General features: G+C 40.4%; 2 protein-coding genes across 2 annotated transcripts in view; both read left to right on the top strand.

The window, feature by feature from the left end:
• The first annotated feature begins 4,481 nt into the window (after positions 1-4,481).
• LOC120043804 (forkhead box protein P2-like) lies at positions 4,482-10,702 on the top strand. Its single transcript, XM_038988402.1, has 3 exons — positions 4,482-5,634; positions 7,869-7,982; positions 10,670-10,702. The coding sequence occupies exons 1-3, from the start codon at positions 5,239-5,241 to the stop codon at positions 10,700-10,702; spliced, it is 543 nt and encodes a 180-aa protein (XP_038844330.1). The 5' UTR covers positions 4,482-5,238.
• Positions 10,703-10,806: 104 nt separating this feature from the next.
• Positions 10,807-25,675, top strand: part of LOC120043803 (protein POF1B-like) — a 30,223-nt gene continuing 15,354 nt past the window's right edge. Inside the window, exons 1-2 of the mRNA XM_038988401.1 lie at positions 10,807-10,826; positions 15,251-15,485. Coding sequence (XP_038844329.1) covers positions 10,807-10,826; positions 15,251-15,485 — 255 coding nt within the window. The remainder of the gene's footprint in view (positions 10,827-15,250; positions 15,486-25,675) is intronic.

The raw sequence follows: 25,675 nt of genomic DNA, 5'->3' as shown, positions 1-25,675 counted from the left end.
ATGACTTACCTTTTTAAGAAAAGGTTACAATAGATTCTGTTTTGTCTTTTAGAGGAACTCAGGACAAAGCTGAGACTCTATCTGTATGGCCAATAAGATGGGATTGGGGACTCTTTTGTCATTACTTGAATGCAGTCTGTTGTTGAACCAAAGCCACCAGTTGTTCCCCGAAGAGTGACTGCTTTCTGTGCATTTCACTACAAAACCCCCCGAATACCTGATAAGTTGTTGGCGCACGCACAAATTCTACTGTAAAAAACATGTCACTTTTCGTCAGAAGGTAGTATAACTATTGAAAGGTTTAAGATTATGTTATTTTCCTTTGCCCTCTCCAAGTCCCCTGACCTCTGTGTGAAACAGAGACATGTTTTTTCTTGTCCGGAACAAGCATGGCAGTGGAAGCAATTAGGACATTTCTTGGACCTGCCTGGTTGTCATGGTGATTCCCATAAGTACATTATGTACATGTATGTACAGAGAGACACATGTGAAGGTGGATACACCATATTGTGACAGGCATGTCTAGCTTGTACATAAAGCTACTTCAGAGTACTTGCTTTTTGTTTCTATTTTGAGGTTTGCGTATAGCCCTGAATAGAAATGGCCTGTAGTACTAGGATATGGGGGCCGTAGTGCCAAAGTGTGCATGTACTGCACCGCTGTTGTAAAGCGCTGTCCCTGAATAGGTCAGTGTTGGCTAGGTACCAGGAGAACTGCACTGTTACATACTTACTCAAGCCTTACACTTTACTTTCATAATCATGTTTCTAATTTCTATGATGCCTCTTTCTGTGCCTCTGCCTCATGTCCCATGGTCATGTTGAGTTCTGTTTTTATTAGAATGACAAGTTTTGTTGTAGCATTTCCAGATCATGTATATGGATATTAGGTGTGAGAGATGTGGGTGTTATGTACTGTGTAATTAATTGAAACCAACGTCCTGTTTTCTTTAGGTTTGATTTTTACAGATCATGCTTACGGGCGGCAGATGGCCTAGCGGTTAGAGTGTTCGGTCAGTGACCGAAAGGTTGCTAGTTCAAAGCCCTGAGCCAACAAGTTGAAAAATGTGTCTGTGCCCTTGAGCAAGGAACTTAGCCCTAATTGGTCCATGTTCGCCGTTGATAATGGCAGACCCTGGCCGTGACTCCACTCTCCAAGGGTGTCTGAGTTGGGAGATGGAATTTTTTTTTAATAATAAATCACAAATGCGTATGAATAGAGACTTGTACATGTGTGAAATAGGACAATTATAAGCATTCATTTGTTGTTTCAGCAGTCATGTTTTAATAAGCCGTCCTTTCAGCTTTTTCAGCTTTACCATGATGATGTGTCTTTACCATGATGTAATACTTTTTTCCCACAGAGAATATTGTGTGGGATTTTTTCCTTTTAAACACATCCATTGTTTGTGTGGAAGAGACTATTATATTGGCTAATATATTTAGTCAGATTTATTGAAAAATATGAATGAATAACTTTTATTTTTATTGGATCGAATTTCTTTCCAAAGCTTTATCTATTTTTTAAATAACCTCATGTTTTCCCATATGAACTTAACAAAGAACACTTTCTTGAAGTCTTGAACCTTTTCCCCCTTTACTCAAAAATGCAGTGTTATGTATTTTTATCTAATTGCTGTTCTTTTATAATGATTATTGGACAATTATTGCATTTATACAACCCATATAGTTGGCTCCAGCTGCATTCTGGTAACCACAAATTGATTATTACCATGATATAGATTAATACATACTTAGGTGATCAGTACATTTTCAGTTCATTCACTTCAGGGAGTGATTTGAATTTCCAATTTAAGAATAGAAAAAACCCTAATTGAAAATGGATTCATCATTGTATTGGAATTTCAGAATTGACCAACCCTGAATGCTTTCTCTTCATAATCCTGTCTTTCTTTTTATATCATGAAAATGACAGTACAATGTTGTCATTCGGCTGTTACCATTTGACTCCTTAGACTTGCCTTACTGTATTGTTATACAGTTCCTTCAGAAAGTATTCATACCCTTTGACTTATTCCACATTTTGTTGTTACAGCCTGAACTCAAAATTTATTTTCTCACCCATCTACACCCAATACCCCAGAATGACAGTGAAAACACATTTTTAGACATTTTTGCAAATGTATTAAAAATTAAATACAAAAATATCTCATTTACATACAGTGCCAGTCAAGAGTTTGGACACACCTACTTATTCCATGGTTTTTCTTTATTTTTACTATTTTCTACACTAGAAAAATAGTGAAGACATCAAAACTATAAAATAACACATATGGAATCATGTAGGAGGGGGAAAAAGTATTAAACAAATCAAAATATATTTTATATTTGAGATTATTCATAGTAGCCACCTTTAGTGTGTGCAAAGCTGTCATTAAGGCTAAGTATTCACACCCCTGAGTCAATACATGTTAGAATCACCTTTGGCAGTGATTTACAGCTGTACATCCTTCTGGGTAAGTCTAAGAGCTTTGCACACCTGGATTGTACAATATTTGCACATTATTATTTAAACAATTCTTCAAGCTCTGTCAAGTTGATTGATCATTGTTAGACAGCGATTTTCAAGTCTTGCCATAGATTTTCAAGCCCATTAAGTCAAAACTGTAACTAGGTCACTCAGGAACATTCAATGTCGTCTTGATAAGCAACTCCAGTGTATACTTGGCCTTGTATTTTAGGTTATTGTCCTGCTGAAAGGTGAATTGGTCTCTGAGTGTCTGTTGGAAAGCAGACTGAACCAGGTTTTCCTCTAGAATTTTGTCTGTGCTTAGTTCCATTCCGTTCCTTTTTATCCCCCCAAAAAACTCCCTAGTCCTTCCTGATGACAAGCATACCCCTAACATGACCACCATGCTTGAAAATATGAAGAGTGGTACTCAGTGACGTTGCATTGGATTTGTCCCAAACATAACGCTTTGTATTCAGGACATAAAGTACATTTCTTCACCACATTTTTAACTGTTGTACATTCGTGCCTTATTGCAAACAGGATGCATGTTTTTTAATATTGTTTTATTCTGTACAGGTGTCCTTCTTTTCACTCTGTCATTTAAGTTAGTTTTGTGAAGTAACACCAATGTTGTTGATCCATCCTCAGTTTTCTCCTATCACCTCATGGTGAAATCCCTGAGCGGTTTCCTTCCTCTCCGGCAACTGAGTTAGGAAGGATACATGCATCTTTGTAGTCACTGGGTGTATTGATACACCATCCAAAGTGTAATTAATAACTTCACTGTGCTCAAAGGGATATTCAATGTCTGATTATTTATTTTACCCATCTACCAATAGGTGCCGCCCTTTGCGAGGCATTGGACCTCCCTGGTTTTTGTGGTTGAATCTGTGTTGTATATGTGGGGTACAGAGATGAGGCAGTCATTCAAAAATCATGTTAAACACAATTATTGCACACAGTGAGTCCATGTAACTTATTATGTGACTTGTTAAGCACATTTCTCCTGAACTTATTTAGGCTTGCCATAACAAAGGGGTTGAATACTTATTGACTCAAGACATTTCAGCTTTTAATTTTTAATTAATAAAAAAAAAAGTCAACCATGATTCCCCTTTGATATTATGTGGTATTGTGTGTAGGCCAGTGACACAAAATCTACATTTTAATCTATTTTCAATTCCGGCTGTAACACAACAAAATATGGAAGAAGTCAAGTGGTATGAATGCTTTTTGAAGGCATTGTATATTTTGACGACAGTAAATCGTATTTATTTCTGTTTTCATGGTTGTATTCTCTACTGCTGTATGACTCAGCTGGCTGGGACACTGTTTGGTCTCTGTCAAATCTTTTAGCCTGTCATATTACCTGGTCATGTGCACTTTGGTCAAATGTCTGTCGATAAAACTGTATTTGCAATCATATTTATAATAATTTTGCTTGTTTAGTCAATTGATTGTATGGTTGTTTAATTACGTGTAAACTATTTTCAGTTACAGATTGGATTTGGTTTTGTATAAAAAAACAAGTATGTATACTTCCGAAATAAAATATATCCACTGATGGTTTTGATACATCCATCAGTGATCTATTTAAGCAATAAGGCCCGAGGGGTGTGGTATATGGTCAATATACCATGGCTAAGAGCTGTTCTTATGTACGGCGGAGTGCCTGGACACAGCCCTTAGCCGTGGTATATTGGCCATATATCACAAACCCCCGAGGCGCCTTATTGCTATTATAAACTGGTTACCAACGTAATTAGATCAGTAAAAATAAATGTTTTGTCATACCCGTGTTATACGGTCTGATATCAAATCAAACTTTATTTGTCACATGTGCCGAATACAACAAGTGTAAACCTTACCGTGAAATGCTTACTTACAAGCCCTTAACCAACAGTGCAGTTCAAGAAGAGTTAAGAAATGATTTACCAAATAAAATAATAAAAAGTAACACAATAACATAATAACGAGGCTATACAGGGGGTACTGGTACCGAGTCAGTCTGCGGGGGTACAGATTAGTTTAGGTAATTTGTACGTGTAGATAGGGGTGAAGTGACTATGCATAGATAATAAACAGCGTGGTTGTCAGCCAATCAGTATTCAGGGCTCGAACCACCCAGTTTATCATTATTTTTAAGCACCGAACACAAGGGTGGACAGTTGAATAACCAAGTAAGAAGGAAATTACCTGATTTTAGAATGTGCACACAAGAATTGTCTCACTGTACCACAGGTCAAAATAGACTATGCATTCTATATATATATATAAAGCACGATTTCCAAAAATCGAACGCACCTCCGCAGGCTGTAGTAGCCTACAGGTCAACACCTGGAACTATCATACAGATTACAATTTTATACAGTGTATCTGTGGCCTGCCCTGTATTGTATATGTTGGTTGCCTCCCACATTACATTTTCCCGCCCATTCAAGGTAGGCGATATTCCATCTGATTTGAGAACGAAGCACACTATGTCAGCAAGTCATTTGCATAGATCGCCGCCCCCCAACGCTTTAGTTGCGTAGTCTATTATGCAAATCACTTTCTCTTTCAAGGAAGTTCAGCGTTTCATAGGGACTGGACTTATTTGATTTAGCCTTCACTCTGCAACTATTTTTCATGAAGTAGGCTATTCGATTGTCTTCGATAATAAAGGTCGCATGCGAGCACACATGGTCTAACAAGGCCACTTTGTGGATAAACTTGGTAAATAACCGTTTTCAAAGTTTCTGTCTGGGCGTAATTCTTCGCAGCAAGATGTCTATTCACAATACCTCCACATCATACAGGACCGTCAACCTCTCGTCGGACCCGGCCACCACAGTTCTATCCTCGGGCCAATACATCGACGGTTACAGAACTATGAGTGTTTCGCCTGCTCCGGTACAGTATGGTATCGGTAATGGCTACGAGACCGTGCGCTACCTGATGCCCGTACAGCAGCAGATGATGCCGCAGCAGCAGATGATGCCGCAGCAGCAGATGATGCAGCAGCAGCAGATGATGCCGCAGCAGCAGATGCAGTACGTACTGGTCAACCAGGCCCCTCAGGTTATGCAGCAAATGGTGTCACCTGTATATTTGCAGAGTATGCAGAGGGTCAGCGTGAGTAGTTTGGAAGAATCGGACATCTACCGACAACAACATGTAGAGGTGAGTTTATTACAACACACTGTATGATGTGTGTGATTGAGAGTGATGGGGTTAATGCCTAAAAGAGTACGAGTTTAACATTTATAATATTTGTATATCATTTATTTTAAGAATGTAAAGAACTGTTTACACTTGGGCATCATCTTACTGATGATCTTTGGGGCTCAGTAGAAAATCCATACATGTGCAAATAAGAGAACAATTTGTCAGTGCAGGTCGACATGACAGGTATATCATACTCTGCCCAGTGCATTGTCTTTACACCATTCATTCTTTCTTTGATACTGTACAGAAAAAAGCCACATGCTTGCTTGTGATAGTGATTTGGCAGTTGGCTAAAGGAACAACATTTTGCTCCAGTATAACCCTGAGGGCTTCATTTGAACAAACCTAATGCAATGGTAAATCTAAGCTTTGGTGGTAGCCCTAGAGGTGTGTCAGAAATATTTTTGCTATTTTCACAATCAGAATTATGGGCGAGTAGCTGGTGGTGGCGGGAAACGGCTGGGTTTTGATGAATAAACAAGTTGAAGGTTTGTAGAGGCTTGGCCACTCACTGGCCAATCAAAAAGTGCTCCATGGCTAAATATGTGGTTCGTTCAAGTTGTGCATTTATGGTCTTTTATGTATTGCGTTGTCATTCACTCCAATTTGAATGTTATTCCAATATAGAGCCTAAATAGCACAAAATAACAAAATGTAGGCCTATCCCTAATTTGCTAAATATGTTTAACATATTTTTGAACATTAATTGCATGGCTTTAATATGGAAATATATTGTTAGAATATCATTCGCACTGATATAGGCCTACTGTAAAATGCATAATGTCTGAGCCATGGACATGCCAAATGTTGTCAATAAGCAAGATTACATTCACTATTAATTAGACCTTGAAAGACAGTGAATAATTCTAATAAAACGTAACAACAACTTGTTTTAAATAGGCTATGTCTAAATACAGTTAGAGGCACCATCATTTTCCCCCGTGGGCATATAATATTAGGCCTAAAAGACAACGTAGACTATGGAGGTTTTTACACACATTCAAACTTTTCACAGGACCCGGAAAAAGATCCAATATAAAGAGAAAGGGGGACTGTCCACTCACTGTTACTGCTTCCAAATATATATATATAGCTATAGCATACCATCGCTGTCGATATGGCCAGTAGTGACTTTGCCACGTGAAAGGTAAACAAACAAACAGGCAATATAACCTACAAGCGGATTCAGCACCATGGACAGACAATTGTCGCGATTTGACAGTTCGGTCCAACAGAGGAAAGTGGAAGAGTTTTTTTTCAAATCAAAATGATAAATTATTTTTAAATTACTTGATGTTCCTAAACAAGCTTCCTATAGTCACTGACACCTTTCATGGAATGGGCATTGCACATAATGAGTCTAAACATTTCAGAGAAGCTGGACAAAAATCATGTCCAATATAAATAAATAAAAAACAATGTTTGTTGACTATTTTGCTGTTTGTGATATTTTCATAAAACATTGGTGATGTAGGCCTACATAAGACTGTTTGTGCCTCAGCTGGTAAAATCAATGCCATAACCAATTGCATTAGGCAGGCCTACCCCTAAGACCAGCTTTTGGTCGGTCTTAAATATCTTTGGTTGCTCTCATTGAAATTGGCATATTGGTGCATGTTTTTAAGGACACACCTCATATTTCCACCTCTCTCACCTCAGCACAAGACCGCTGATGTTAGACAGGTAAATTGCCGAACCTGTCGTAGGTCTGGAAAATGCCAGTATGCCAGTTTTACGCAATTTTCAAAATTGCAAACTAACGTATGTTTCACATTTGAGCCTCCTTTATACTTCCAGCCTGAAAATGCATCTCTGAGCCTGAGAAAAGCACACCGATGAAAGAAGCATGCTTTCCTGAATGCTTGTCTTTGCTTGGATCCCACAGGGTACTCCTGTTATGGAGCCACACCTAGTCAAGTTTAAACCAGCCGTCACACCTTATTACAACGAAATAATAAATCAACTTCTTACACCCCTCTGATTCAGCAGCCCCAGTCATCACTCTAATCTGCAGCAGTGTTTCTCATTGAACTTTCAGGTTCATCATCAAACCAGTGCCACAGAAATACAAGTATTTTTCCTTCTTAGAAATTTGATGTGTAACACAAATTACATATTAAGTGCTACCAGTAATATTCTACAACCTATACTCTTAATGACCCTGTGCCTGTTTTTTTTGCTTCCTGCAGAGTATCGATGGGAAAACTCCTTCTGTCTTCAGCCAGACGTCTAGCTCCATCAAGAGCCCTGAGCCTGGTGTCGGAGAGGAAGAGGAGGAGGAAGAGGAGGAGGAGGAGGTGGTGGTGAGAGGGACTATACACACCTGCACACACATCGAATTTACTTGCGTACTGCTCTTCACACAAGAGACACACACACATACACCTTCCTACATGCAAACCTGTTTAGTGCACATGAAAGCATCTAATTACACATGCACACACACACACCTGCACAGGGCACACACACAAATATGCACTTACACACGCAAGACCTGACATGCACACATTTTATTTTTATTCAAAATACAATTGTAAGGAAACCAGCTGCGATAGGATTGTGAGTTTGCTCAACAAAAAATATGTTGAGGAAACTCACAACAAAAAGTTTGTTTGAACATTTTTTTGAGCAAACTCTCAATGGCAGCTGGTTGCCTTACAATTGCATGTTGAATCAACATCTTTTGTTTTCACAGTGTGGGTGTACAGCACTGCACTTAAGTCAATTATTCATGCAAGTAGTCATGCAAGCACACTGTAAATAATGCTGAGAGCTAACACACACACACAGCAGTCCTGGAATATATTTGCCTGCCTGGACCTTTATTTCTGGAGTCAGGTTTATTGACCGTTTATGACCCTTGACCCTGTTCACAGCTGTTTCTCAAATAACTTTTATGGAACTATGGTAATTACCTAATGGTGCGGTCATTGTATTGAGCACTTAAGCTTGGCCTAGTTTGACCTAGTGGTGGCTTTGGAGCTTTTAACATGCCTTTACCAGAACAATGAGCCAATCACACACACACCTTTGACTAAAGTTTGGCCTTTTCGATACAGTTGGTTTTATGAATAGAGAACACTAACAGTATTACAGCTGAACTTTGTTCATCAGCGTTGTCCCTAGTCTTATGCAACGCTATGCGTGGGGCCAGGTTAGGGTGCGGCATGCCACCCTGTTACCAAGAAGCCTTTGCTGTGGTCAGAGGCGGCAGCTCTTTTTGATCAGACCAGAGATGCCATGATGATAGCTGTTGTCAGAAAAGAGAAAAAAAACTTTATTCATGTGTGGTGTTGTTATCACCTGGCTTTCATCTCAATTTGCTGGCTGCACATTAACTGGCTTATTGCTGTTCAGTATTGTTTTGTCAAATAATCATCACGGCATACTTGGGTCATGTCAAAGTGTGTGTGACTGAGTGTGTGAGTACATGTGTGTGTGTTAATGTGTAGATTTTGTCTGACCGAGGATATCTTTTTAGCCACTTGAAGAGGCATACTGAGCGTCTGAGGAGTTATTAGCATATTGTCTTTGTTTAAGTTGTTCTAGGTTATTGTCATCTCACTTTGTGTTGTGACATGCCTATGTTGTTCAGGCTTGCATTCAACATATTTTAAGAATGAAATGAAGCATTAATTCATTCCAAGATCAAGACGCTTCAGGGCGTACAGCCATAGACTTAGCGTTATTCAGGGATTCAGTTTCCTTTCTCACTGAATCACATAGAACATATCCATTAATCACTAGTGATTGTCAGGTACATTGTGAAGGGAGGACTGATCCAGCTTGTTCCTAACCACACCACACCTATGTGTGCTATTGTATCTGGAAGAGGTGAGGTTGAAAGACAGAATTCTAGGTTTCTTACTTTCTTCACACTAAGGAAAAACCACAGCACTCTAACGTGAATGTTACTTTCCCCCTATAAAGATTTTGGGATTTAAAGTGATGTGTCAAAACAAATTTCAGTCAGCTTTGTTGCCCTGAGGGACTAAGATAATCACTTATCTTCTAATCTTCTGCTTGCATGACTATGGAAAATGTAGGCAAGTTAGTAGACGGCTGTACACACAGGAACTTTCTCTCACTCCCAAGTTAGATTACTTTGTGCAGGCCCGATCCTGGCCACTCTGCCGCCCTAGGCGAGGCAAAAATAATTGCAGCCCTTCTAAACCCTGCAAATCTACACTAGTCCCAGTAAGCAAAATTATGTTGAAAAGACGTCTATAATACGATTTTTTGCGACGTTGAAGTTAGGTTCATTTTAGCTTCTGAATGAAAGGTTAAAATACTTATTTCCCGGACGTTGAAATTAGGTTCATTATCGGTTCTGAATGAAAGTTGATAAGACGTCAGTTATAGATACAAATAGTTACAAATCAACGCTGGTCCAGACCATACCAAATCTGAACCAAACATTGATGTCTATATTTGGCCCAAATCAACGCTGGTCCAGACCGGACCAAATCCGAACCAAACATGGACGTCAATGATTGGTTCAAGGCCAGTCCGGACCGCACCAAAAAAAGAGAGCCGGACGAGACAGGACCAAAAAAAGATGTCCAAAAGATATCAGTGTTGGTCCGTGCTTAATTGGGTGTAGCCTACAGATACCAATTCCGATTTTTGGGGGGGACAAAACTTACAGATACCGATATATCTGTCAATTATACTGTTTGACTGCGGGGAAATGAAATGTTGTAATTTTTCCACACTGAATTCTTATACATTTCCATCCAAAAGAGCAATTGTCCAATAACTATGCTTCAAATGTTGATTTCATACATTGTGACAATAATGACACATCATGAGAATGGCCGCAAGTGTTCAGATAAGCATGTCATTCTCTTTTTTCAACCTATTTATTGAATATCTGTTGAATTATCGGCCGATACTGATATAGCGGTAAAAGGCCAATATCGGCGATCATGAACCGATATATCGGTCGGACTCTAAATGTTTCTATGTCAAACTTGTTTTTTGCATATAGGCAGCAGCCAGTTTAATTGCCATTTGGATCTAGACAGGTTCTTTCAGTCTCTGGCCTGTGTTCCCACGATACACTAACAGCCCAGCGATGATAATGACTGGGCTTGGCATTTTATTGGCACACTGCTGCCCTTGATGATGAAGATTGGGAGCACAAGGTACATACATGTAGTTGATTACTCAATAACTAGTGGTTACAGGCCTGTACACAGTAAAATGGTTTGCTGATCATTTTGGTTCTGTGTTGTATGTGTTGAGTGCTGTGCGTGTGTGCCTGTGTGTGCGTGTGCGAGTTTGTGTGTTTGTGTATGACCAAACAGACCTCAATTTTATTTGCATATGTCCTTGTTATTGTTTATCTTATGCCTTCACATTCCTGTGAGGTCCCTCCAGTGTCAAATGGTCAGACTGTTAGAAAGCTAACACTCCCTCCCACTCTACACAGGCAGTGTCACAATACCCCAAACTCTGCTGTTACAGTGTAACACTGATGCCCTGGTTCATACTCCTGTCCTGACCTACATCAGTATTCACATGGACACACAGGGCCTTTGTGGATAAGGCAATACCGTCTAGAAGGACTGGACACACTTCCAGGTGGAGCCATCATTATGTATTGCCTTCAAGTTTTAGATTACAGATGTATAGATAGTTAAAGGAGATTGCTGTCTCAGATTCTATACAAAAATACATTTGTTTGAAGGGATCACATTTTTATTTAGATCAAATTGTATGTGATACAAACCAGATACAAGTGTGCTTTTCACTCTAGATAAATGAGTCTGTCTGGGTTTATAAGGGCTTTCTTAAGAAAATGGAGGAATTTGAAATAGGGTCTGATCAGTGACTATAGAATGTCTGTGTTTAGTAATATCCTACTCCCCCCAGAGAGGGGAAGCTGGTTCAGCTGGATGGATGTGTACAGTGTAGTAGGGATTTTAAGGGCAATTCCATGCTAGCATAGCCTGGAAATATGTTTGGTATCTCAGATTAATCTGTCAGTTCTCACATAGAAACTTAATTGGGAGGAAGGATGTTTAATATGCTTTTACATTTGTAACACAAACCATTTTTGAGAAAATCATGATTAAAGTGACAATTTTAGGCCTTATTTAGAGCCATACAGGCCTCATGTAAGACCAAATGGTCCATGAACTATACATTATACAGACAACACCTCCTAACAGTGTGCTCTAAAATATGGAGCATCGCTACATTCTGAAATACAATTTTACACATGAATGAGAACTCCCTCAGATGGTGATTTGCTAAATGCGCAATCCTACAGGTTAATGACCTATAATGTCAATTTCTATGTATAAAATGTATAATTTCTTCAGAAGGAGCAGAGAGCCACTCTGGAAATGTGATGTGTTTTAAGACTGTATTGTTCTAAAAAATTAGCTAAATCAAAAAGTTTTTTTTTGAGATGTTAATAATCAAATTTAATGTGAAAATGTTTATTTCAGAATATAGCCATACATATTTTATAGCACACTGTTAGGAGTATGACACCAAGGTTTTGTCTGTATCATGTACGGTTCATAGATCATAGGGCCTTACAGGAGGCATGTATAGGTCTAAAAGGGGCCTAAAATGGTCACTATCATCATGATTTTCTCAAAAAATGGGTTGTGATACAAATGTAAAAATCATGTTAAACATCCTTCCTCCCAATGAAGTGAGAATTGCCAGAACATTCTGTGATACCTAAAAATATCTTTGGACTAAGCTGCTGTGGAATTGCCCTTAAAATACTTTGACTTGGTTGGGCAATCTCCTAACAGCAATCCTTCAGAGCTGGTTGTTAATTAACTATGATAAGGATAAGCATATTCAGCTCATAATGACATGTTGTCTTGACTCACAGCCAACATCCTAATGATATAGCCCATGTGCATGCAATACAACATAGTGAGATAAGAATGTAAAATAGAAGGGCTTGTTTGTTTCTGCATTCTTCTAGCACAATATCTATAGCTCAACTAACACCTTTATTTTTCTCATTCTCTTTTATCTGCTTCTCCCTGCTTTCCCACTGTTTCTCCTGCTTTACTATCACTCTCACCCTCCTATACCATTACCCTATAGTTTTCTCTCCTATACCATTAACTCATAGTTGAACTCTCCTTCTCCAATACACATTCTACAGCCTGAAGTCAGCATAACCCCTACACTAGTGCCCTGGTTCACTTGGACACAGATATACAGTACCAGTGAAACGTTTGGACACACCTACTCATTCAAGGGTTTTTCTTTATTTTTACTATTTTCTACATTGTAAAATAATAGTGAAGACATCAAAACTATGAAATAATATATATGGAAGCATGTACAGTTGAAGTCGGAAGTTTACATACACTTGGGTTGGAGTCATTAAAATTAGTTTTTCAACCGCTCCACAAATGTCTTGTTAACAAGCTATAGTTTTGGCAAGTCGGTTAGGACATCTACTTTGTACATGACACAAGTAATTTTTCCAACAATTGTTTACAGACAGATTATTTCACTTATAATTCACTGTATCACAATTCCAGTGGGTCAGAAGTTTACATACACTAAGTTGACTGTGCTTTTAAACACCTTGGGAAATTCCAGAAAATTATGTCATGACTTTAGAATCTTCTGATAGGCTAATTGACATAATTTGAGTCAATTGGAGGTGTACCTGTGGATGTATTTCAAGGCCTACCTTCAAACTCACTGCCTCTTTGCTTGACAACATGGTGGGGAAAAAGAAATCAGCCAAGATCTCAGAAAAAAAATTGTAGACCTCCACAAGTCTGGTTCGTCCTTGGGAGCAATTTCCAAACGCCTGAAGGTACCACGTTCATCTGTACAAACAATAGTACGCAAGTATAAACACCATGGGACCACGCAGCCGTCATACCACTCAGGAAGGAGACGCATTCTGAGATAAATGTACTTTGGTGCGAAAAGTGCAAATCAATCCCAGAACAACAGCAAAGGACCTTGTGAAGATGCTGGAGGAAACAGGTACAAAAGTATCTATATCCACGGTAAAACGAGACCTATATCAACATAACCTGAAAGGACACTCACCAAGGAAGAAGCCACTGCTCCAAAACCGCCATAAAAAATCCAGACTATGGTTTGCAACTGCACATTGGGACAAAGATTGTACTTTTTGGAGAAATGTCCTCTGGTCTGATGAAACTGTTTGGCCATAATGACCATCGTTATGTTTGGAGGAAAAAGGGGGAGGTTTGCAAGCCGAAGAACACCATCCCAACCGTGAAGCACGGGGGTGGCAGCATCATGTTGTGAGGGTGCTTTGCTGCAGGAGGAACTGGTGCACTTCACAAAATAAATGGCATCATGAGGAAGGAAAATGATGTGGATATATTGACGCAACATCTCAAGACATCAGTCAGGAAGTTAAAGCTTGGTCGCAAATGGGTCTTCCAAATGGACAATGACCCCAAGCATACTTTCAAAGTTGTGGCAAAATGGCTTAAGGACAACAAGTCAAGGTATTGGAGTGGCCATCACAAAGCCCTGACCTCAATCCTATAGAAAATGTGTGGGCTGAACTGAAAAAGCGTGTGCGAGCAAGGAGGCCTACAACCTGACTCAGTTACACCAGCTCTGTCAGGAGGAATGGGCCAAAATTCACCCAACTTACTGTGGGAAGCTTGTTGAAGTTCTTGAAATGTTCTTGAAATGTTCTGCATTGACTTACCTTCTTAAAGTAATGATGGACTGTCGTTTCTCTTTGCTTATTTGAGCTGTTCTTGCCATAATATGGACTTGGTCTTTTACCAAATAGGGCTATCTTCTGTATACTACCCCTACCTTGTCACAACACAGCTGGTTGCCTCACATGAATTTTTAACGCTTAACAAGGCACACCTGTTAATTGCAATGCATTCCAGGTGACTACCTCATGAAGCTGGTTGAGAGAATGCTAAGAGTGTGCAAAGCTGTCATCAAGGCAAAGGGTGGCAACTTAATTTAACACTTTTTTTGGTTACGACATGATTCCATATGTGTTATTTCATAGTTTTGATGTCGTCACTATTATTCTACAATGTATAAAATAGTAAATATAAAGAAAAACCCTTGAATGAGTAAGTGTGTCCAAACCTTTGACTGGTACTAAGGTTTAACTATATGGAAACAGATACAAATGTAGTATCTTAATTTAAGCCAGTTTGCTACAGCTGAAAAATGATCCTGCAGTAACAGGAAATGTGAATTATTATGTGGATTATATGGACATTTTCATTAAGGGAAAATCAAGTCTGACGTTTCAAAGTGGAAATTACAAACTTCAGAAGCCTTTTTAAACTTCAAATACACTACACGTATAAACAAGCATTGCATGAACATTCTCCTGCAACAGGGTTATCAAATTAAAATCTTTAGGTTTGACTCATAGAGTATCTTGACCTTACAGTCTGGTAACCTATGTGTATTTGTATAGATATAGAAAAGTTTCACTCAGGGTATAGCTAACCTCACCATTGTGCTTGAACTTAGTTATGCATGCCCAGTTCAGTTGTATCCATATAAGTTTAACTCCGTGCTATGGAGGGGCAGCAGCATAAAGTGTTTACAGAGCCTGTTGCTTCTTGCCTCAGGTGTTGCTCTGTTCTCCAAACCGGTTGAGTGGCAGCCAGCTTCAGGGCCAAGCCTGTCACCATAACCTCTACCAACTACCTCTCTTTCACTGGAAGAATCCCTGGAATGTTTCCATATCAGACACACCCAACCAGGAGCCAGGCAAGGTTCAAGGACACTCTTCCTCCACACGGGTGATTATACCCAAAACACAGCAGTGCAGGCAGGAGCGAGTAAGCCAAACTATCACTTATCTCTCCACATTAAAAAGCCCCTTATTAATAACCCCTTGTCACTCATCACATAGTACAGTACATGTCATAATAATATATTTTATTTTTTTATTTAACCTTTATTTAACAAGGCAAGTCAGTTAAGAACAAATTCTTATTCACAATGACGGCGTACCCCGGCCAAACCCTAACCCGGACGACGCTGGGACAATTGTTCGCCGCCCTATGGGACTCCCAATCACAGCCGGTTGTGATACAGCCTGGAATTGAACCAGGGTCTGTAGTGATGCCTCTAGCACTGAGATGCAGTTCCTTAGACCGCTGCGCCACTCAGAAGCCCAAAGGTTAGCGCCCAACATGGTGCTAATATCTGAGATGTTATGACAGAAAGGGTAGGGGAGAGAGAAGGTGAAATAGAGGGTGACCGTTTTTTAGATTATTACAGTATTATAGAGCAGTGAGGAGGAGCTCTGTGGACCTTTTCTGTCCGGAAGTAATTTCGCCATTCATTGTAGCCATTGGCGCTCTATAGAGTTGCTTTTCTCTCAAGTTTTCTTGTGTCAATTAACTTGTGACATTCCTTGATTACTCATTATACTAATGAAGTCAGATTTAATCAACAAATATGATAGTCAGTTTAAAAATGGCTAAGGGTACACAAGACTGTGTACATATCTGGCTGTGTTGGCTAAATCACTACATATCCCATCAGACCAAGCGGGGAGAGGCTGCGCGTTTTTACAGTTCCAAGACCTGTCAGAAACATCCAGCTGACCCTACTCCAATGATGCCGGTGGATCCCAAAACTGAATTTGGATCCGCGTTAAGTAGCAATGATATTCCTCGCCACCTTTGTCTTTCGACACAAGAAATAGCTTGAACCAGTCATGACTATTCAACAAAACAAATCATTTTCAAGTTTCTTTCCAGTGAATGTCTTAGTTCTATGATTGAATAACTAGCAAAGGAGTTATGAAGTTGAGGATGCAGTTTTTATGACGTTTGGCAATGTGGGACGAAAACTATCATTGTTCAGCCAGGAAAAAACAGGGGAGACAAGCTCGGGACAGGATATAGCTTTTTATGCCCTAATATCAGGAGCTGGCGTTTGATTAAACAATTCAGAGACTGAAACAAATACATCAGATGACAAATATTTAAGTAGAGCGACTCGATATACAAATCCTGAAATCAGCTGTAACTGTTAATGGTTAAACAAAGATGTTTCAGTGAACCTGAATCCAGAAAATTGCACGGCAAATTCTCCAGTGTTAAATCAACACGGACCATGTTAAATTTAACCTTGGGCAGTGTCTATACTGGTCCACACTTTTGAGTGTTAAATTAACAGTGTGCTTTGTGCTGACACTGTTACACTTTGTTGATGTTGGGAAATGAACACTTTCAGTGTTATGCAATAACACCTCATATAGTATTTTTAATATTGCGTTGAACCCCACTTGCTTACACCAAGAGGTTCATATCTCTTGACAAGGTTGGGTAATGGACACTTACAAAAATATTTACAGGTCTTTATTGCCACATGCTCTTATGTAAGCGCTTATACTGTAAATACTTTAGAACTGGCAGCAGACATGCTAAAACTTTAATGAATATAACCATAGACCACTTAAACTGGTACAACACTTCTTGAAAGTCACACCCCCACTAAGCCACTCCCCCAATATCATTTCCCAGTGTGCCTTGTCAATTCGAGTGAATTGTACAGTTACAACCCATGACTGTGTTTATTAGTGACAGAGACATGCTTGTTGAATTCATTCATTTTCATTCCTGTGGACTTCACAAAGTGAGTTTCTACTGTAGGAAAATGTTATATTTTCTACATTGTAGAATAATAGTGAAGACATCAAAACTATGAAATAACACATATGGAATCATGTAGTAACCAAAAAAGTGTTAATGAAATAAAAATGTATTTTAGATTTTAGACTTTTCAAAGTAGCCACCCTTTGCCTTAATGACAGCTTTGCATTCTCTCAACCAGTTTTCCAACAGTCGTGAAGGAGTTCCCACATATGCTGAGCACTTGTTGGCTGATTTTCCTTCACTCTGCAGTCCAACTCACCCCAAACCATCTCAATTGGGTTGAGGTTGTGTGATTGTGGAGGCCAGGTCATCTGATGCAGCACTCCATCACTCCCCGTCTTGGTCAAATAACCCTTACACAGCCTGTGTTTTGAGTCATTGTCTTGTTGAAAAACAAATGATAGTCACACTAAGCACAAACCGGATGGGATGGCGTATCGCTGCAGAATGCTGTGTTAGCCATGCTGGTTAAGTGTGCCTTGATTTCTAAATATGTCACTGACAGTGTCACCAGCAAAGCACCATCACACCTCCTCCTCCATGCTTCATGGTGGGAACCCATAATGCGGAGATCATCCGTTCACCTACTCTGCGTCTCACAAAGACACGGCCGTGGGAACCAAAAATCTCAAATTTGGACTAATCAGACCAAAGGACAGATTTCCACCGGTCTAATGTCCATTGTTCGTGTTTCTTGGCCCAAGCAAGTCTCTTCTTATTGGTGTCCTTTAGTAGTGGTTTCTTTGCAGAAATTCAACCATGAAGGCCTGATTCACGTACTCCTCTGAACAGTTGATGTTGATATGTGTCTGTAACTTGTGTCTGTAACTAATTCTGTGAGGTGCAATCTGAGGTGCAGTTTGATTGCCAATTTCTGAGGCTGGTAACTCTAATGAACTTATCCTCTGCAGCAGAGGTAACTCTGGGTCTTCCTTTCCTGTGGCTGTCCTCATGAGATCCAGTTTCGTCATAGCGCTTGATGGTTTTTGTGACTGCATTTGAAGAAACGTTCAAAGTTCTTGACATTTTCTGCATTGACTGACCTTCATGTCTTAAAGTAATGATGGACTGTCGTTTCTCTTTGCTTATTTGAGCTGTTCTTGCCATAATATGGACTTGGTCTTTTACCAAATAGGGATAGCTTCTGTATACTACCCCTACCTTGTCACAACACAGCTGATTGCCTCACATGAATTTTTAAGGCACACCTGTTAATTGAAATGCATTCCAGGTGACTACCTCGTGAAGCTGGTTGAGAGAATGTCAAGAGTGTGGAAAGCTGTCATCAAGGTAACGGGTGGCTACTTTGAATAATATTTTAACACTTTTTTGGTTACTACATGATTCCATATGTGTTATTTCATAGTTTTGATGTCTTCACTATTATTCTACAATATAGAAAAAAAAAGTTTTTAAAATAAAGAAAAACCTTGCAATGAGTAGGTGTGTCCAAACTTTTGACTGGTACTGTGTGTATGTGTGTATATACAGTTGAAGTCGGAAGTTTACATGCAGGGAAATCTGCAGGGAAATCAGGCGCAGGAGAGCAGAAATGGGTAGCAAACGGAGCCCTTTATTGAGGCGAACAGAACACGGTACATAGAAAACTAAACACACACAGGTTACAATAACCCGGCGCAAACCAGCCTGGAGTACACATATATTTCATATAACAATTCCACACACAGACATGGGGGGAAACGGAGGATTATATGCACGACGAGTAATGAGGGAATGCAAACCAGGTGTGCGGGATAACAAGACAAAACAAATGGAAAATGAAAGGTGGATCGGCGATGGCTAGAAAACCGGTGACGTCGAACGCCGCCCGAACAAGGAGAGGGACCGACCTCGGCGGAAGTCGTGACACCTTTAAATTGTTTAACTTGGGTCAAACATTTCGGGTAGCAACTGTGTGTATGTATATATAAACTCAGCAAAAAAAGAACCGTCCCTTTTTCAGGACCCTGTCTTTCAAAGATAATTCGTAAAAATCCAAAGAACTTCGCAGATCTTCATTGTAAAGGGTTTAAACACTGTTTCCCATGCTTGTTCAATGAACCATAAACAATCCAGGAACATGCACCTGTGGAACGGTCGTTAAGACACTAACAGCTTAGGCAATTAAGGTCACAGTTATGAAAACTTAGGACAGTAAAGATGCCTTTCTACTGACTCTGAAAACACCAGAAGAAAGATGCCCAGGGTCCCTGCTCATCTGCGTGAACGTGCCTTAGGCATGCTGCAAGGAAGCATGAGGACTGCAGATGTGGCCAGGGCAATAACTTGCTATGTCCGTTCTGTGAGACGCCTAAGACAGCGCTACAGGGAGACAGGACGGACAGCTGATCGTCCTCGCAGTGGCAGACCATGTGTAACAACACCTGCACAGGATCGGTACATCCGAACATCAAACCTGCGGGACAGGTACAGGATGGCAACAACAACTGCCCAAGTTACGCCAGGAACGCACAATCCCTCCATTAGTGCTCAGACTGTCCGCAATAGGTTGAGAGAGGCTGGACTGAGGGCTTGTAGGCCTGTTGTAAGGCAAGTCCTCACCAGACATCACCGGCAACAACTTCGCCTATGGGTACAAACCCACCGTCGCTGGACCAGACAGGACTGGCAAAAAGTGCTCTTCACTGATGAGTCGTGGTTTTGTCTCACCAGGGGTGATGGTCGGATTCGCGTTTATCGTTGAAGGAATGAGCGTTACACCGAGGCCTGTACTCTGGAGTGGGATCGATTTGGAGGTGGAGGGTCCGTCATGGTCTGGTGCGGTGTGTCACAGCATCATCGGACTGAGCTTGTTGTCATTGCAGGCAATCTCAACGCTGTGCGTTACAAGGAAAACATCCTCCTCCCTCATGTGGTACCCTTCCTGCAGGCTCATCCTGACATGACCCTCCAGCATGACAATGCCACCAGCAATACTGCTCGTTCTGTGCATGATTAACTGTAAGACAGGAATGTCAGTGTTCTGCCATGGCCAGCAAAGAGCCCGGATCTTAATCCCATTGAGCACGTCTGGGACCTGTTGGATCGGAGGGTGAGGGCTAGAGCCATTCCCCCCAGAAATGTCCGGGAACTTGCAGGTGCCTTGGTGGAAGAGTGGGGTAACATCTCACAGCAAGAACTGTGGGAGGAGGAGATGCACTGCAATACTTAATGCATCTGGTGGCCACACCAGATACTGACTGTTACTTTTGATTTTGACCCCCCCTTTGTTCAGGGACACATTATTCCATTTCTGTTAGTCACATGTCTGTGCAACTTGTTCAATTCTTGTTATGTTCATACCAATATTTACACCTATTAATTTTGCTGAAAATTAACGCAGTTGACAGTGAGAGGACATTTCTTTTTTTTCTGAGTTTATATATATATATTATATAAACTGTTTACGACAATACGTTACATATTTCATAATGCCTTACTTTGATTGCCATGTTTTACCACAACACAGTGGTGTTAGGGACCTACAGATTTACAGGCCACATCAGGCCTTCAAGTCACATTATGCTGGCTTGCAAAGTGATATATAATTCCTATTGGAATCCAGCCAGAGTTAGGACATCCAACCGTTGGGATTTTTATACACTGGCAACCTGCATTCAGAATAAATGTCAGGGTTAGAAACATTGATAATGGAGACTACCTAAAAAACATTTCAGTAAAAGGTGAAATAAATCTAAGGGGCAGTGATAATTACCCCATTCTCATTTGCACCCAAACATATCAGTGTGTGTGCGTGCTTTAAGTGTGAACATAAACCTAACCAGCTGAAAACCATAGTTTCCTATTGGCTCAGTCTCCCCTTTGGAATCTGGCCTGACTGGCTGCTGTGCGGCTCAACCACACCTACCATGGTTTGAAATTTGATATGGAGGAAGAGATCAGACAGAGAACATTATCTTCTCTCAGTCTACTGGCAGTGAAACCAGGCGAAACCAGACTGAAACTCTGATCAGTTCAGGCCAAAAACATAAACATCCGATTTCTAGATTTGTGAATTAGCCAAGATATTACATCAAGGGACATCTGAGACTCTTTCTACAGCCCATTATTTTTCTCTGACGTTGTCAACGCAATTTCTTTTTACATTTATTTTTAATTTAACCTTTATTTAACCAGGTAGGCTAGTTGAGAACAAGTTCTCATTTACAACTGCGACCTGGCCAAGATAAAGCAAAGCAGTGCGACACAAACAACAACACAGAGTTAAAACATGGTATAACCAAACATACAGTCAATAATACAATAGAGAAAGTCTATATACAGTGTGTGCAAATGAGGTAGAATAAGGGGGTGAGGCAATAAAAAGGCCATAGTGGCGAAATTATTACAGTATGGCAAATTAAACACTTGGGTGATAGATGTGCAGAAGATGTGCAAGTAGCGATACTGGGGTGCAAAGGAGCAAAATAAATAACAATATGGTGATGAGGTAGTTGGATGGGCTATTTACAGATTGGCTATGTACAGGTGCAGTGATCTGTGAGCTGCTCTGACAGCTGGTGCTTAAAGCTAGTGAGGGAGATATGAGTCTCCAGCTTCAGTGATTTTTGCAGTTCATTCCAGTCATTGGCAGCAGAGAACTGGAAGGAAAGGTGGCCGAAGGAGGAATTGGCTTTGGGGGTGACCAGTGAAATATACCTGCTGGAGCGCGTGCTGCGGGTGGGTGCTGCTATGGTGACCAGTGAGCTGAGATAAGGCGGGGCTTTATCTAGCAACGACTTATAGATGACCTGGAGCCAGTGGGTTTGGCGACGGATATGAAGCGAGGGCCAGCCAATGAGCGCATACAGGTCATAGTGGTGGGTAGTATATGGGGCTTTGGTGACAAAACGGATGGCACTGTGATAGACTGCATCCAATTTGCTGAGTAGAGTGTTGGAGGCTATTTTGTAAATGACATCGCCGAAGTCAAGGATCGGTAGGATAGTCAGTTTTGCTAGGGTATGTTTGGCAGCATGAGTGAAGGATGCTTTGGATTGGAGATGTTTGATGTGAGTCTGGAAGGAGAGTTTACAGTCTAACCAGACACCTAGGTATTTGTAGTTGTCCACATATTCTAAGTCAGAACCGTCCAGAGTAGTGATGCTGGACGGGTAGGTAGGTGTGGGCAGCGATCGGTTGAAGAGCATGCATTTAGTTTTGCTTGCATTTAAGAGCAGTTGGAGGCCACGGAAGGAGAGTTGTATGGCATTGAAGCTCGTCTGGAGGTTAGTTAACACAGTGTCAAAAGAAGGGCCAGAAGTATACAGAATGGTGTCGTCTGCGTAGAGGTGGATCAGAGACACACCAGCAGCAAGAGCGACATTATTGATGTATACAGAGAAAAGAGTCGGCCCGAGGATTGAACCCTGTGGCACCCCCATAGAGACTGCCAGAGGTCCGGACAACAGGCCCTCTGATTTGACACACTGAGCTCTGTCTGAGAAGTAGTTGGTGAACCAGGCGAGGCAGTCATTTGAGAAACCAAGGCTGTTGAGTCTGCTGATAAGAATGTGGTGATTGACAGAGTCGAAAGCCTTGGCCAGGTCGATGAATACAGGTGCACAGTATTGTCTCTTATCGATGGCGGTTATGATATCATTTAGGACCTTGAGCGTGGCTGAGGTGCACTCATGACCAACTCGGAAACCATATTGCATAGCGGAGAAGGTACGGTGGGATTCTTAATGGTCGGTGATCTGTTTGTTAACTTGGCTTTCGAAGACCTTAGAAAGGCAGGATAGGATAGATATAGGTCTGAGCAGTTTGGGTCTAGAGTAGAGGTCGACCGATTATGATTTTTCAATACCGATACCGATTATTGGAGGACAAAAAAAGCCGATACCAATTAATCGGCCGTTTTTTTTTTTTTTTTCTTTTTAATAAAAAAAAAATATATATATATATATCATACACACACACACACATTTTTGTAATAATGACAATTGCAACAATACTGAATGAACAATGAACACTTTTATTTTAACTTAATATAATACATAAATACACACACACGCACACAGCTCTGAAGTGACAATGATACTGAAGAGTCTGCTTAGGAGACAAATACTCTCAACTGTTTGAATAAAAATAGAGTTTAAGTTACCTGTGATGAATGTTGAAAACAAAAACTTTAATTTCTATATGCAGGAAATCCTATTTTAATAATGGGCATGGTAAGAATTGACGACCAAAGTGCGAGTCATAATTCCCATGACACCTTCTAGCAAAATCTGAAAAGCGGTTCCTTCATTTATTCCATAGGATATTTTTTAGATTCACTTAAAATAAGGTCTGTGTTTCGTGTAGGCTTACATCACCGTGCCAATTTTATAACTGTGTAGATATCCATAGGACAAGGTAACTCTGATCAATATTGGCTAAATATAAGCGAAGATAAAAAAAATTGTAGAGTGGCTTTATGAAAATATGTTGACAAACGTTACCTTATCCTAGTGAGATTTACACGGGTATCAAAACGCCGAGGTGGTTTAAGCCTGCACGAAACACAGACCTTATTTGAAGTAGATCAAGACATTCTCTATGGAAGACATGAACGGTAAAATAACGAAGGAACCCCTTTCAAATTCAGCCGCAAGTTATTACAGGAATTATAACGCGTCGACTATTTCTCTCTAAACCATATAGCTTTGACTAATCCGGAAACTATCACCTCGAAAACAAAACGTTTATTCCGTTCCGTATTTTATCTAACGGGTGGCATCCATGAGTCTAAATATTCCTGTTACATTGCACAACCTTCAATGTTGTCATAATTACGTAAAATTCTGGCAAATTAGTTCGCAAAGAGCCAGGCGGCCCAAACTGTTGCATATACCCTGACTCTGCGTGCAATGAACGCAAGAGAAATGACACAATTTCACCTGGTTAATATTGCCTGCTAACCTGGATTTCTTTTAGCTAAATATGCAGGTTTAAAAATATATACTTGTGTATTGATTTTAAGAAAGGCATTGATGTTTATGGTTAAGTACACATTGGAGCAATGACAGTCATTGATTGATTGTTTTTTATAAGATAAGTTTAATGCTAGCTAGCAACTTACCTTAGCTTACTGCATTCGCTAACAGGCAGGCTCCTCGTGGAGTGCAATGTAATCAGGTGTTAGAGCATTGGACTAGTTAACTGTAAGGTTGCAAGATTGGATCCCCCGAGCTGACAAGGTAAAAAATCTGTCATTCTGCCCGTCCTAGGCCGTCATTGAAAATAAGAATGTGTTCTTAACTGACTTGCCTAGTTAAATAAAGATTAAATAAAGGTGTAAAATTTAAAAAATAAATAAAATAAAATCGGCGCCCAAAAATACCGATTTCCGATTGTTATGAAAACTTGAAATCGGCCCGATTAATCGGCCATTCCGTTTAATCGGTCGACCTCTAGTCTAGAGTGTCTCGCCCTTTGGTCTAGAGTGACCGCGGCAGCTATTAAGCTATTGCCTACAATAGACGGGCCCTATCTATTGATTGTCCTGATATAGGACAGCCAGCCATTATGAGGCACCAGGATCCAGTCGCTGAACCAGTCGCTGAGTGGATGAAGTGGAAACTGAGCCAGTGTTGTGAGAGCATGATGGTTCTGCCTGTACTGACCTGTAAAATGTAGGGGCGGCGGCTCATTCTAAATATTTTACGGCGTGGTTTGCTCACAGCTGTTGTGTTTTGTCTTTACATGTTAAATATGACTAGGGTTAGTTATGGTGTCTTTTGAAAGACTCCTTTAAGGCCTTGTGTCGGTTGTGGACTGTTGACAAAATCAGAGGTTCTCAATTCTCTCCTCAGGGACCTCCAGCTGTTCCAGGGCTAGCACACCTCATTCAACTTGTGAATTAACACCGATGGAATTTTAATATCGCTACCAGAAGTAAAACCCTGTATGTTTCTTCAAAATGTTCTTTGTAGAACCTTTGAGATTAAGAACGGTTCTTTAAGAACGGTTCTTTATAGAACCATTCTCAATAATGGTTCTATGAAGAACCATAAAAAATGGGTTATAGCACAAAAAAGGGTCATGGCTAGAAGGGATACAGCTGTTGTCAAATTAGCGTAAATGTTTATTAGAGGCTAGAGCCCTGCACAGGCATGAATTTTAAGGCCCTACCCTACCCATGCCCGTGACGTTCCCTACCCAGGCCAAATTGCTTCTGCCAAATTTAAGGCCCTGCCCGAAATCAGAAAACTTCCTCCGTTAGTAAATCCGTTAACTGCTCCTCTCTGTCTCACTTGATCGCTTCCTGCGCACGGTCAGCTCGCTCTGCATGCACTCTGCTCTGTCTGTGTACTATTAATATGATTCCAATGGAGTTTCCCATCTCCTCAAAAGTATCTCTGGCTCTGCTCTAC

The sequence above is a fragment of the Salvelinus namaycush genome, chromosome 3 (genome assembly GCF_016432855.1).
Source record: "Salvelinus namaycush isolate Seneca chromosome 3, SaNama_1.0, whole genome shotgun sequence".
Classification (NCBI taxonomy): domain Eukaryota; kingdom Metazoa; phylum Chordata; class Actinopteri; order Salmoniformes; family Salmonidae; genus Salvelinus; species Salvelinus namaycush.
Note: the sequence above shows the minus strand (reverse complement) of the source record. Positions and strands in the feature narration are given on the sequence as shown.